Source organism: Buteo buteo, chromosome 10 (genome assembly GCF_964188355.1).
Source record: "Buteo buteo chromosome 10, bButBut1.hap1.1, whole genome shotgun sequence".
NCBI lineage: Eukaryota > Metazoa > Chordata > Aves > Accipitriformes > Accipitridae > Buteo > Buteo buteo.
This window is the reverse complement of record NC_134180.1, coordinates 1,667,644-1,681,166: the sequence shown is the minus strand read 5'-3', so window position 1 is coordinate 1,681,166 and position 13,523 is coordinate 1,667,644. Positions and strand designations below refer to the sequence as shown.

General features: G+C 62.6%; 2 protein-coding genes across 5 annotated transcripts; one reads left to right on the top strand and one right to left on the bottom strand.

Annotated features, from left to right (window-relative positions):
- Nucleotides 1–27: 27 nt before the first annotated feature.
- Nucleotides 28–5,676, top strand: RFXANK (regulatory factor X associated ankyrin containing protein). Of its 4 annotated transcripts, none has more exons than XM_075037861.1 (10): nucleotides 28–234; nucleotides 865–1,079; nucleotides 1,310–1,387; nucleotides 2,095–2,175; nucleotides 2,534–2,599; nucleotides 2,775–2,875; nucleotides 3,900–4,025; nucleotides 4,547–4,613; nucleotides 4,850–4,930; nucleotides 5,293–5,676. In XM_075037861.1, exons 2-10 carry the CDS (start codon nucleotides 872–874, stop codon nucleotides 5,349–5,351), a joined length of 867 nt encoding a protein of 288 aa, XP_074893962.1. In that variant the 5' UTR covers nucleotides 28–234; nucleotides 865–871; the 3' UTR covers nucleotides 5,352–5,676. The 4 variants fall into 4 exon arrangements, with proteins under 4 accessions (XP_074893962.1, XP_074893965.1, XP_074893961.1 ...); XM_075037864.1 differs by lacking the exon at nucleotides 28–234 and adding an exon at nucleotides 247–454 and having other exon boundaries at nucleotides 5,301–5,676; XM_075037860.1 differs by lacking the exon at nucleotides 28–234 and adding an exon at nucleotides 247–454.
- Nucleotides 5,677–6,180: 504 nt separating this feature from the next.
- Nucleotides 6,181–8,719, bottom strand: NR2C2AP (nuclear receptor 2C2 associated protein). Its single transcript, XM_075037865.1, has 6 exons — nucleotides 8,660–8,719; nucleotides 7,796–7,857; nucleotides 7,534–7,624; nucleotides 7,299–7,404; nucleotides 6,879–6,946; nucleotides 6,181–6,584 (listed from the first exon to the last, which is right to left on the bottom strand). The coding sequence occupies exons 2-6, from the start codon at nucleotides 7,834–7,836 to the stop codon at nucleotides 6,468–6,470; spliced, it is 423 nt and encodes a 140-aa protein (XP_074893966.1). The 5' UTR covers nucleotides 7,837–7,857; nucleotides 8,660–8,719; the 3' UTR covers nucleotides 6,181–6,467.
- Between the last annotated feature and the right edge of the window lie 4,804 nt (nucleotides 8,720–13,523).

Below are 13,523 nucleotides of genomic sequence, written 5' to 3'. Positions count from 1 at the left end.
CGGAGCCCTCCCACCCCCAGGACCTGTGTTGCCGGAGCCGCTCAGGCGGGAGCGGGACGTGGAGGGTCGAGGGACAAATTTGGGGAGCGGGGGGTCGCCCGTCCTCCTTCCCTCCCCCCGCCATGATCAGTGAGGACCTGCTGCCCCACGACCTCCTCCACGCCGTGTCCCCGTCCCACGGAAAGGGCCTGTCGCTTTAACGCCAGGCTTTCCGCCTCGCCCGGCCTCCAGCAGGTGGAGCTGGGGGGGGGGGTGGTGTGTCCCCCCAGTGTGCCCCCCATTCCCCTCAGGCAGCCTTCCCCTTCCCCCCCTTTCCCCTCCCCTAGCCCGGCTGGGCCTTGCCAGGCCGCCCCGGTTGAGGCCGGAGGAAGGGGAAGTGCCGGGGCGGGAGGCGGCAACCGGGAACCGGGAACGGGGCGGCGGGGGGGGGGCCCTGCACCGGAGGATACCGGGGGTGAGCCCAGACTCTTCACCAGGGAACGGTGACCCGGTCTGAGCCGGGACACGGGGCCCACCGATCAGCCCAGAGGGCAGGGATAGCTGGAGGTGGGAGTGGGGTGGCCGGGGAGAACGGGGCGGGGGGGCTATGTGTGGGGTTTTGGTTTTTTTTTGGGGGGGGGGGGGGTCCCTCCGACCCGCCCTGGCTCGGTCCGCTCAGCGACCGTGCTCGGTGATGGTGCCCGTACATCTTCGCGATGCTTCCACAACCGGAGGATTTGTGGGGAGTCTGGTCGGAGAGGGGCAAGGGGGGCACCCCCAAAAATTGCGCCTGCCGGCAACGAGGAGTTTGGTGCTTCCCCCCCACCCCGCTGTCCCCTCCCCACTTTCCCCCCCCCCCCTTCCTAACCCCGTGTTGTGTGGCAGCTGTCCCATGGAAGGTGAAGCGGCAGTCGCTCGTCTGGTGGAGACCCCCCCAAATGACGGGGACGCCCGGGAGGTGCCAAAAGAAGATGAAAACAGAGTGGAGGGAGCAACAGCCGCAGGGGAGCCGGCTGTGAGCAGGGGGACGGGGGACAGCCGTGTTCCCCCGGGATGTCTGCGGCCGGACCAGGACACGGCACGCTTGGACCGCAGGGACGGTGAGTGCTGGGGGTGACGGGGCGGTGGGAGCCAAGACGGGGCATGCACGAACCCGGGATCCTGCAGCGTCTGTCCCCCTGTAAACTGGGATCAACGTGCCCTCCGTCCTGGGGATTGGGGTGCACGCGGGGTGCTTGCCGTGCCGGTTGGGTCTCGTGCCGTTTGTGGAGCCCAGCCTCCTCCCCAACAAGCAGAACGGAGGTCCCTAATGGCCACCTTTGTTTTGTAGGTGGAAGAGACGCTCTCCCAAAACCCTCGACTGCCTCGAATGACAGGCAGAGGAGCACCGAGCTCTTGGCCCTTGACAGTGAGTGATGCAGAGCCTGGTGCTCACAGATGCTCAGGTGCAGCCTCAGTGGGAGACAGGCGTGGGAGGGGTCATCTGGATCTCTCATCCCACAAAGGCAGCTAGAAAATAGTCTTTTTCTGCTGCCACTCCCTCCCACAATGTGGCAAGGCCAAGTCCAAACCCAGACCCTGGTGATGACTTGTGCCAGCAGTGAGAGGTCACTGCAGCTCCACGCAGTGGAACCGGAGATGGCAAACTCTTCATATACTTTCCTAATTAAACTACGAATTGCTTGTTGAAAACACATTGAGATTTCCAAGTGGAGATCTTCAAGGGGAGGAAATATGAGGATGAACTTGAGTGCATCCCCCAGGCTGTCCTCTGCAGTATATCGTGTGCAATTATGTCATTAATGCCAGATCCCTGCCTCCCGCGGTGCCCCAGATGGACTCTGCCCCTCCTTGGGCAGCTGTTCGGGCTGTTTTATCTTCCCTGCTCAGCTGTTGGTCCCTGTGCACTGGTCAAACCTCAGCCTCCAGGCTCTTTACTTGCAAGGGAATAACTCCTTTTTTGCAGGACTCAGTTTTTGCCAGGGACAGGAGGGAACAGCTTCAGATAAATCGCATGAGACCCGAGCTTTCATGACGCTCTTGGCCTCAAGTCAGTGTCGTTCCTCCCTGTGCACAGAGGAGACATGCCCTGACTCTCTCCTCTCTCTGGAACAGGTTTCCCCCTGAAGCACACGAACACGCTGACGAACAGGCAGCGAGGCAATGAGGTCTCAGCCCTCCCAGCCACACTGGACAGTGAGTACCACCGGGCAGAGCGGGGCTGTGCATCTCAGACGCAGATGCGTATGGGTTGTAGGGGGAACAGAGGGACAGCAGGGCTGGAGCCTCTGTCTCCTGCTGCCACGCTGTTCAGTGTCCACTGGGGCAGTCTCTCAGGCTGCTCCCTCCAGTGCTGTTGCTCTCAGCACTTGCCGTGGCTGGCTGTCCCCACTGCTGAGCAGCAGAAGGGTGTTACACATAGGGCTTTTGGGGGCTTAGATGGGGGCTGGCCAATTACCACCTCGCCAGGCTTGCAGGGACCCACTTGCAGATGGTGGGTGCTGAGCTGGGGAAACATTTTGTCCTGATGGGTGAATTCTTTCTATCCCCCCAGCATTGTCCATCCACCAGCTTGCTGCCCAAGGTGAGCTCAGCCAGCTGAAGGAGCATCTTCGGAAAGGTACATGTCTCTTCGGGTTCTCACCCCAGATCATGCAGAGTCCTGCCAGGTCACAGCACTCTCTTTGATAAACCCACAGCTTAGTTTTACAGCCTTTGCTGGGTTTACTGGGAGGACAGGGAGCAGAGAGGGCTTTACCCTTCCTATTTACAATGTCTCATCCATGTTTGTGCAGGCGAGAACTTGGTAAATAAACCTGATGAGAGAGGTTTCACACCGCTGATCTGGGCTGCAGCCTTTGGAGAGATCGAAATGGTCCGTCACCTGCTGGAATGGGTAAGGCCATGCTCACACAGCACCTCGTTAACAGGAGATGTCCCATCTCCAACCCCAGTGGCTGCCAAATTGTCCAGCACCATCCTGGTACCATCTCAGCTGATCTTTCCCATGGCACCAAACAAGACACGTTTGCAGAGCTAATGGCTCAGACGCTGTCGGATGCTACTCCCCATTGGGCTGTGAGCTAAGTCAGGAGCATGAAGAGCCTTATCTCACAGTTAGCAATAAGTGTTTGTAATTAAATATCTGCTTATTGGTAATTTGAGATCAAGCTTATCACTTGGGCCCTGTAATCTGCCAGCAAATGTGCTCGCTGAGGGATCGTTGCAGTTAATGAACTCATTGCTGCATCGTCCTTGAGTGTCAGGCTTGCAGTCGAGGATTGTCGGGGGATGAGCAGGAACCAGATCCCCCTGCAGTCTGGATCAAGCTGCTCCCCAAAGCTCAGTCCCACATCCACATGTGTCCGGTGATCAGTGAATGCTCACGCTACAAGCGCTGGCCAAACTCTGGCTCTGCTACTGTAATAGCAGCAAAATTGCAATGCATTACCAGAGGGAAACGGAACCCAAAATAAATGAGGTGAGACATTGATAAAGGCTATAATGAAATCCAGGAGAGGTCTGTGGCTGGCAGGGCTTGGAAGACAGGGAGGTTTTCTAGGTAAATCAGTAACAAAAGAGACGGTGGATACTGTACGGGCATTTAGACAGGGCTGGTAGCACTGCTACTAGTGATGGGAAAAAGGGCTGAGTAACAGGAACCATCATGCTTAGTTTACTGACACTGCAGAAGGGCTTTTAAGTCCTCATCCAAGATGTTTGGTTATGATTAAAATATGCCCAGTAAGGATTTTGGTAAAGGAGAGGTCACTGGGAATGCGTGAGCCATCTCTGCCCCATGAGGCTGTCGGGACCTGGCTCCATGATCAGCCCCCCTGGGGTACCCAGCCTGTGCTGAGTGCCCCAGGTCTCAGCAGGGCTCCTTCACCCATCAGGGCTAATGCCTGTGCCGTCCCCAGGGTGCTGACCCCCACGCGCTGGCAAAGGAGCGGGAGAGCGCCCTGTCCCTGGCCAGCATGGGTGGCTACACCGACATCGTCATCATGCTGCTGGAGAGGAACGTGGACATCAACATCTACGACTGGGTGAGTGCCGCTGGGTGCAGGCTGCCGCTGCAGGGATCATGCCAGCGCTGGGAGCAACACCAAGCCCCGGATGGGGCTCCGCAAAGCTCCTTTTAAAAAGCAGCAGCGAGTTCACATCGTTCTGGGCTGAGTTAGCAGCAATGCTTTTCTCCTAGATGCTTCCCAGGCTCACAGCACTCGTTTGCCTGCTCATGCAGTTGTTTCGAGAAATTGATCTGGATAATAATTTTAAATGGTTTCCTCAGTTGTTCACACTGGTGATGTTACCAGCCACAAGGAAACAGCGCTCAGAACTTAAGGTTGTCTTTAAAATTATGCAATTTAAAAGTTACTGTATGGCATACAGAGAATAAAACCTGCGCAGAGCCGCTCTGCGAGAAAACACCCGGTCCAGAGCTGGGACAGGGCAGAAAGGGGATCCCAGTGGGTCGGGGACCTACTGCTCCAGGAGAAGCAGGAGCTGCATGAGCACGGCCCTGTGCGAAGCCAACAATGACACAGCTCCTTCCCTTTCCCTGCAGAACGGCGGCACTCCTCTGCTCTACGCCGTGCGCGGCAATCACGTCAAGTGTGTCGAGGCCCTACTAGGTAACGGGGAAGATCTGCACTTAGTCCTTGGCCTCAAATCTCTGCTCGTTGGTAACCGCCTTGGGGACAGAGCGTGACACGCCTGGGGGGAGAAACTGAGCAGCCCTCCAGCCATGGGGGGCTGCCCAGCCAGGATGGGCGCCTTTTTTGGGGTCCCCTCACCCTGTGCCTGACCCGGAGGGGATGCCACGTCGGCAGAGAAGTGCCGTGCCCTGATCTCCACTGCCTGCTTGCAGCTCGCGGCGCAGACCTGACGATGGAGGCAGATTCTGGCTACACCCCAATGGATCTGGCCGTGGCCCTGGGACACAAGAAAGGCAAGTGTCCCCTCCATGTCTGGCAGGGACCCCTGCCTTCCCTCCCCAAAAAGCCTCCAGGCAATTCCCAGCTTCCAGCCCTGCTTGGGGCTTTCTTTGACCTTCCACCACAGCTCCCTGCTCTGCCACATAGAGAAACTAAGCCAGAGAAATCAAGATGGGTCCTGTTCCCCTTGCTCCCGCTCCAAACCAGAGCTGTGTTGGAGTTAGGGATGGCACAGGGGAGATGTCCCCTGGAGACAGGGGTTTTCCAGCCTCCCACTGGAAAATGGGAGCAAAATGGTGACCAGGTCCTGCCCACAGCAGCACTGGCTTCTCACAGGCTTGGCTACCCTGGGTTTCACTTCTCTCCTCTCCGTTAGTCCAACAGGTTATTGAAAATCACATCCTCAAGCTATTTCAGAACAAGGAGCTAGAGTGACGCAGTGGCTCACACTGCACTGCTGCAGCACCAGCGCTTCTCCTGGCTGACACAGGGCTCTCTTCTGGGACCAACGTGGCCTCACCCAGCCATCCCAAAACGGGCAGCAGCACGATGCTTCGAGCAAGGAGCATGCGGAGAAAGTCGGGAACTGCCTGCCCTCACTGGATCTATGCCTCTCCTGGAGGGTGGCACGGCCACAGTGCCTCGCACGCCGGGACACTCATTTCTCATGGCAGCTGCATTTCTGCGCTGTCCGGGCTCGGCTGCTTCGTCCGTGTGCGCATTCAGGTATTGCATTATTGGAAGTAAACTCTAAAGCAGCCGTGTGGAGTTCTGTCCATTGCCTGGGCCTGTCACAGCTGCCAGTCCCCGATCCCAGCAGCAGCTACTGGGGAACCACGAGGGGAACTGGGCCAACCAACCTCTTCAAGGCCTGCATCCCCCCAGTGCCCTCTCTAGAGCTGCCTCTTTGAAGAGGGAAGCTCCGTCTTACGCCCATAATCTTGCCAAGCCCTCCCTGCACTCAGCACTATAACCAGCCAGGGAAATATCCATAGGCAGGAGCAAAACCCTGCAGAAGCATCACCCTGCCAGCCAGGGACACGGCACAGCCCCGGCTGACAGTTGGCACGCTGTAATTCCGAGCTGGAGCCCCGCGAGGCCACAAACAGCCGCTCCAAGAAGCTCAGGGGTGGTTAGCAAAGGTAAGAGACAGCCAGAGCCCACAGCACATGGAGGGGGCACTTCTCCTCTCTCCTGCTCAAGCCACGCACTGGCTTTGCCATGGCAAACCCTGGAGGGCTCCGTCCCGGGGTGGCACTTGCCTAAGGAGCAGCCGGGAAGGAGCTGGGACACCTTTTATTCAGCTGGTTACAAAAGCTGTGTCCCACCAAAGGCTTGGAAGTCCAGCACATGGATCTCTGCACTGGTGTCCCTCTGTCACTGCCATCCCGTGGGGCAGGGGGTCCCCTCTCAGCGCCTTGGGGTGGAATTGCGTGCAGCAGGTCCCCGCTGGCAGGATTTGCTGTCCCGTTTCCCCCTACGCAGCAGAGTCCCTGTGGGGGAACGCGGGCGATGGGGGGGCCGCCCCCCACGCTGTCCCTCGCCGCTGCCCTAGAGCCTCTCCCCCAGCACCCCCAGGTGGTACACCACGATCCTCCCGAAGAAGTCAGTGCTGTTCTCAAAGGTGATCTTCAGCTTATCCAGCACCGTCTCCTCCACCTGGAATCTGTGCAGGGCCCGTAAAGGAGAAAAATAGGCAGGGGGATACCATGACATTTTGGACACCTGCTCCAGGGGGGCCCACGGGGGGCTCGCACCCCGGTGCAGTGTAGCCGGCAATGTCCGGATTTGCTCCAGCTCCGCTGAGTTGCTTTAGTGGGAGCAAAGTGCCAACAAGCACCCAACAGGTCTGTTGTTTAAATTGCAGCTCCGCCATCGCCCCCCCACTCCTCCACAGCTGCGGGTGGCTCTGAGCCCACCCGCCAAGCCGTTCGACCCAGCCCACAGCGCAGCAAAGGATATCTGCATGGCGTTGATGTCCTCGGGGTACAGGTCGGATATTTTCACCAGTTCTTCACCTGCTCTGCAGCCTGCGGAGGGCAAGGGTGGAGGCAGCCGTGTGGAGGCTCAGGTGATGGGGGAGACGCCAATGGCTGCCACGGCCTCGGCTGCCCCAAAAATCTTCCCTGCCTTGGCTCTGCTGCAAGGCTGGAAGCAGTGGTCCATCTAAAGGACCAGGTTCCCATCTGCACCCAAAGTGTCCTGGAGTTCTCCAGGTCCTCGGTATTCACCCCTCTCTGCTCCAGTCCACAGCCTCAGCCCCTCTTGGGTTTCGGGAACGGCTAACAGATACCTCTGGGCCTCACAACAAACAGCTGTGGGATCCAGGTGTGGGCAAACTGAGGCAGAGGGACCCCCGGGACCCCCAAACCAGCTCCTTACCTTCCAGTGTGCATAGCCGGCTGGAGAACCCCCCCTGGAACTGGATGTGGAGCTGTGAGACCTTGACGGTGCGAGGGAAATCCAGGGTGACCCACTGGCACGTGCCCTGAAGGCAGGAATGACACCAGGGCTCCGTCACGGTGGGGAGAGCGGGGCATTCATCACGTGCACGGCTCCCATCCCATGCACGGCTCCCGTCCCACCCTTCCGTCTTCCCCCATCCTCATCCCCCCACCTGGTCTGAGTTCCAGCACGTCTCCTCGTTCGTGTCGAACATGTGCTTCTTCCCAAACTGCTTCACATCCCGGTTAAGCACGGAGCTCACCCTGCAGGGACACGTGCCAGCGTCCCGGGGACGCGATGGGGACGGTGTCAGCGATGGGACACGAGTCCCCCACAGGGCCAGGGGACAGCATGTGGCACCCAGGAGGGACTCGCCTGGGGGTGGCGGCCGCAGCGCCCCGCTGCCCACGGTCCCCTCGGGGGTCGGGACTCACCGCGTGGCTGTGTCGGCGCAGATCAGGGGCTCCACGGGCATCGCTGCCTGCAGCCGTGCTGCCTGCGAGAGATGGGGTCAGCGAGGGGCGAAAATGGGGACAACCTGGCAGCATTGGGGACTCCCGAGCAGCACTGGGGGCACCCAGATGGTACTGGGGGCACCCCTGGACAGCACTGGGGACCCCTGAGCAGCATTGGAGGCACCCAGACAGCAGAGGAAATCCCTGAGCAGCACTGGGGGCACTCTGGCAGCATTGGGGACCCCTGAGCAGCACTGGGGACCCTTGAGCAGCAATTGGGGACCCCCGGGCAGCGATGGGGACCCCTTAGCAGCATTGGGGACTGCTGAGCAACACTTGGGACACCACGAGCAGCACTGGGGACCCCCGGGCAGCGATGGGGACCCCTTAGCAGCATTGGGGACCTCTGAGCAGCACTGGGGGCACTCCGGCAGCATTGCTGACCCTTGAGCAACACTGAGGACATGCTGAGCAGCACTGGGGACCCCTGAACAGCACTGGGGGCACCCTGGCAGCGCTGGGGACCCCTGAGCAACACTGGGGACACCCCAAGCAGCACTGGGGACCCCTGAGCAGCAATGGGGGCACCCCGGCAGCACGGGGGATCCCTGAACAGCACTGGGGACCCTTGAGCAGCAACTGGGGACCCCCGGGCAGCGATGGGGACCCCTGAGCAGCATTGGGGGCAGCCCGGCAGCACTGGGGACCCCTGAGCAGCAACTGGGGACCGGCGAGCAGCCATAAGGACACCGGGACAAGCCCCGGGGTACCCGCGCAGCACCGGCCACCCGCGGGTCCCGTCCCCGCGCCCATCCCCGTCCCCTCCGGCCGCCCCGCACTCACCGCCCGCCCGGCGCAGGAAGCGGCGGAACTGCTTCCCCGGGCGGAACTGCTTCCCCGGGAACTGCTTCCCCGGCACCGGCCGGCAACGCCTCCCCCCCCCCCCCGGCCCTCCCCGCCGCAGCGCTCCGCCCTCCCCACCGCGGGGACACGGCCGTGCGGGGGCTTCCTGGCCCCCCTGCACCCCCCCACGGCGGGGGGTGGGTGGGTGGGATGTGCAGCACCCTGCTCCCCCCCCCCCCAACCATGCAGCACCCCTGTGGGTGCCGTGTCCCCCCCGGGTTTCAGCCCTTCTGCAATGCGCCCCCCCCCCCCCCGCAGGGTCCCCCCCGGCCCCTGCACGGCTCTGGGGACGGGGGTACAGGGTGCACCCCCCCACCCCCCCCCCCGGCTCCAAAGTGGGGGGGGACCCCGCCGGGCTCTGGGCTGGGGGCGGCCGGGTGCCCTCCTGGGCCAGCTCTGTAGGTGGCACTGGTGGAGCGCAGCTGAAAACAGCGGAGAGAGACTGCAGGGAGGGAGCGGGGGTGTGCAGGAATCCTTCCACGGCCCGGCATCCCGCACATCCCAGCATCCCTGCGTGCTCCAGCATCCCGCACATCCCAGCATCCCGCACATCCCAGCATCCCTGCGTGCTCCAGCATTCCGCACATCCCAGCATCCCGCACATCCCAGCATCCTGCACAACCCAGCATCCCTGCGTGCTTCAGCATCCCGCACATCCCAGCATCCCTGCGTGCTCCAGCATTCCGCACATCCCAGCATCCCGCACATCCCAGCATCCTGCACAACCCAGCATCCCTGCGTGCTTCAGCATCCCGCACATCCCAGCATCCCTGTGTGCTCCAGCATCCCACACATCCCAGCATCCCGCACATCCCAGCATCCCTGCGTGCTCCAGCATTCCGCACATCCCAGCATCCCGCACATCCCAGCATTCCGCACATCCCAGCATCCCTGCGTGCTCCAGCATTCCGCACATCCCAGCATCCCTGCGTGCTCCAGCATTCTGCACATCCCAGCATCCCGCACAACCCAGCATCCTGCACATCCCAGCATCCCTGCGTGTTCCAGCACCCTGCGCATCCCAGCATCCCTGCATGCTTCAGCATCCCGCACATCCCAGCAGCCCTGCATGCTCTACCATCCCTGCATGCTCCAGCATCCTGCACATCTCAGCATTCCTGCGTGTTCCAGCACCCTGCGCAACCCAGCATCCCTGCGTGCCTCAGCATCCCTGCGTGCTCCAGCATCCTGCACATCCCAGCATTCCTGCCTACTCCAGCATCCCGCGCATCCTAACATCCCTGCGTGTTCCAGCATCCCTGCGTGCTCCAGCATCCCTGCATGCTCCCGCGTTCCTGCATGCTCCAGCACCCCCCCATGCTCCAGCACCCCGCCATGCTCCAGCACCCCCCATGCTCAGGCATGCCTGCACTGGAGCACCCCTGTGTTAGAGCATCCCTGCACGCTCGGTCATCCCTGCATGTTCCAGCATCCCTGCACACCCCAGCGTCCCCCTGGATGCAAGTCACCAGCACAAAGCACGGGGAAATCCAAGCCCTCCCTGCTGCCTCTTGGCCAGCGCGGCAGGGCCGGCTCTCCCGTGGGCACCCCCGGCCAGGCAGGGCTGAGCTGCCCCCCCAGCCTGCGAGGGAGCCGCGGGGAGCCTGGAGCAGCTGTGCGGGGAGAAATCACCCCCCCACATACACACACACACACACATATAACACGGCAGCTGCTTAAAATTATCCTTCGCAGCATATGGTACCGCTACGCTTGCCCACAGCCCCGGGTCTTTGCGGACGTGCCCCGGTGCTCGGCGAGGTTGCCAAGCCTTGACCCCACGGTGGTCCCACGGCCCCCGTCGCCGCCTTGCTGGGGGAGGCAACGCAAGGCGACGGCACAGCGGTGCTCTGCAGCCCTCCCAAACCTCCCCGGGTGCTGGGCTGCCTGCATGAGTCACGGCGGCCGCGCCGAGGCTGCCTGCGCTCAGCCACAAGCAAAAATAAAACCAGCCGAGTGCTGCAAAGCCGTCACCTCCCCCTCGCAGCGCGGCTCTGGGGGCTCGGCCCCCGGCTGGGGCTGTGCACACGCTTGCACGTGCTGGCACACGCGTGTCGCGGAGCACACACGTGTGCGCCCGTGCACGCACGCACACACGGTGACACACGCTAGTACACACGTGACGTGCTCCGTCTTCCTCCTCCTTCCTCCCCTTCTCCCCCCCCACCGAGTTTCGCCTGAGAAATTGGGTCAAAAACCGCAGGAGCCTTAATTGCCCCTCGGCTCATCACGCGTCAGGGATGGGTCTGCCATTTGCGCCACCGCCGCCGCGTTACCTCCTGCCCGCGCCTGCCGGCACCGTCCCCCCTCACCCCGGTGACCCCCTGGCCCCTCCAGCCCTGCCTGTTTGGGGGCAACCGGGGGGGGCAGCACTCCGGCCCGGGGGCTCTTCAGCCTCGGCATCTTCCTCGCTCTCGAGGAACGAAGCGGGTGGTAAATGCAGCTGTTTCGCCCCGGGCTGCGCCGGGAGCAGCTTGGCGTCGGCGTTGGCTCCCGGCTGCCATCCAGCCCCGGCACTCAGCCGCCCGCCGGGGGGGCCTTTGCATTTTATCCAAGAGCTAATAGAAAGGCTGGTGCCAAACCAGGCGCCGGCAGAGATCCAGACCCCCCGCTCCCACCGGGCGTGAGCTCCCACCCGCGAGTCGCCGGGATGCTGGCCCTGTGCCGGCGTGGCCACCTCGTGCCGGCGGTGCAGGAAACGGGTGCCGTCGCCTTTTGTGCGGCGGGTGCCGGCGTGTGAGTTTTGCTGAGCAACCCCGGCTGGCGCCGGGAGCCGCTTCCGAAGAAGAAGCGGGTGTTGTGCCCTTCGCCGTTAATTACTTGTGGCGATTGATTTCCACTTCCGTGTAAACACTGGAGATTACCGGTGAATGCGGCACAGGCGTTATTCAACGCCGCGGCCTCTCTGCCTGGCACAGGGCCCTGCCTGTTCTCCGGGCTGTGCCTCTGCCTTTATTCCCCCTGTCTGCGCAGAGGGGCCGGGGGTCCCGGGGGGGTCGGGGGGACCGGGAAGGGCAGGATTTGGCACAGCCGGTAATTAATGCTAAATAACAACGTGGTGGCATCTCCGCGCTGGGAAGGAGATGTGCGGGGCAGCGACGGGTGCGTCCCTTTGGAAGGGGATGGATAAAAGGATATAATTATAATTATCTTATTATAGCCCTGCTTTTAAGCCGCAAACCGGCATTTACTCCCAAAGGGGTGAGGGCACCGGGCTCGTGGCCGGATTGCTGCGGTGCCGGTGTCCTCTCCACCGGTGCCACCGTACAGGGGGTGCCGGAGATGCGGCACATCAGCCGTGAGCAGGTGTGGGGGTAGGATGTGCTGTTAATGAGCTTGGCTCTGCTAACGGGGGATGCTGCTCGGCGCCCCCGCGCCGGCAGTGCCGGGGGGAATTACCGCCCTGGCTAATGAACCAGTGCGGCATCCCGCCGGCCCTGCTGCTAATTATTGCCGGTGTCAGAGAGGGGCTGACTGGGGCTGGTGTCCCCTGCGCCTGCTCCCAGACCCGTGCCAGCCCTGCCGGCAGCTCCCCCAAAATCACCCATGGGCGTCGCGGTGGGCACCGGGGTGCAGGGTTGGGTCCTGCCCGCGGATGCTGAGCTGGTGGCATTGCCACCCCGGAGAGTCCCTGGAGGAGGGGACCGTGTTGGGTCACAGCTTGCGTCCCCCGTGTCCGTGGTGGACGGTGGGTGCTGGCGGGGCTGGGTGCTGCGGGAGGGCGAAAGAGCGGGTCCAGCTGCCGGAAGGGGGAAGGGAAGGAGGCAGTTGCCATGGAAACAGAAAATAAAATCAATGCATCCTGCCAGCGGGTTTGGAGGGAAGTTGGGCCTGGCCAGGGCAGGGTCCCTATATCCCCAGGGGGATGCTGCAGCCCCCAGCCCGGGATGGGGTGCCCTCGCCACCATGTCCAGATTGTGCCGCGGGGCGGGTTCGGCCCTGGCCGAAAGCAGAAACAAACCGCAGCCGGGGCGAGGAGCAGCGGGCGAGGGGTCGGGGGCAGCACGGAAGCGGGTCCGTGGTGCCAGGTCTCAGCCTGTCCCCTCCGGAGCAGACCCCGAGTCGAGGAGTCCTGCCCTGCTCCAGTGCCAGCTTTGGACCAACATCTCAGCCAACGCAGGCACCAGCTGCTGGTTCGCCCTGCCACGGAGCCGTCTGTCCGTCCGTCCGCCCTCCCGCCCGCTGTCTGTCCCCGTGCCAGTGCCCCGAGCGCTGGCCCCAGCTGCGGTGGCAGAGGCCTCATTACTAAGCCGCTCTCCCGATGAATGTGGCAGCTCTCCTGGAACGGGCTTCATTAGCCGCCGGCGGACCTGAGCGGAATAACAAGCGGCTCCGCGGGGCGCGGGACGGGGTCCCCCCGCGCACCCCCGGCGATGCGGGGACCGGGGCACGCGGCTGCGCTCCGGCTGTGGGGAACTGCGGGGCCCCTCGCCGCGCAGGGAGGGTGCCTGGCACCCCGGTTCCCTGGTGCTCGGCACCCACGGGACGGCGGTGGCGATGCTGCTCAGCACCCCGGTCACGGCGCCGTGGCCCCGGCTGCCAAACGGGGCAGCGCTGGAGCTCGGGAGGCTCCTGGCCTCAACACCCCCCCAAACTGGCTCTGTCATCGGGGTGACGAGGGCGCTTCGCCACCTGCTTTTGCAGATCCAACGCCTCCATCCCGTTTAGGGCTCTACAGTGTCCCCATGCCTGTCCCCACGCTGTGGGTTGGCCATGTCACCTCTCTGTTCTGGGTCTCGATGGGAGCGAGACCTGGCTGAGACCTATCAAACTCATGTCACGTGTGGCTCCTGGCCCCCCTGCT

Excerpts from the sequence above, each read along its gene's own strand:
- RFXANK (XM_075037861.1), top strand. The coding sequence starts at position 872 with ATGGAAGGTGAAGCGGCAGTCGCTCGTCTGGTGGAGACCCCCCCAAAT. Across the intron at positions 2,176-2,533 it reads CCTCCCAGCCACACTGGACA|CATTGTCCATCCACCAGCTT; the intron begins GTGAGTACCACC and ends CTATCCCCCCAG. Across the intron at positions 4,614-4,849 it reads GTGTGTCGAGGCCCTACTAG|CTCGCGGCGCAGACCTGACG; the intron begins GTAACGGGGAAG and ends GCCTGCTTGCAG.
- NR2C2AP (XM_075037865.1), bottom strand. The coding sequence starts at position 7,836 with ATGCCCGTGGAGCCCCTGATCTGCGCCGACACAGCCACGCG. Across the intron at positions 7,405-7,533 it reads CGTGCTGGAACTCAGACCAG|GGCACGTGCCAGTGGGTCAC; the intron begins GTGGGGGGATGA and ends TCCTGCCTTCAG. Across the intron at positions 6,947-7,298 it reads CCGGCTATGCACACTGGAAG|GCTGCAGAGCAGGTGAAGAA; the intron begins GTAAGGAGCTGG and ends TGCCCTCCGCAG.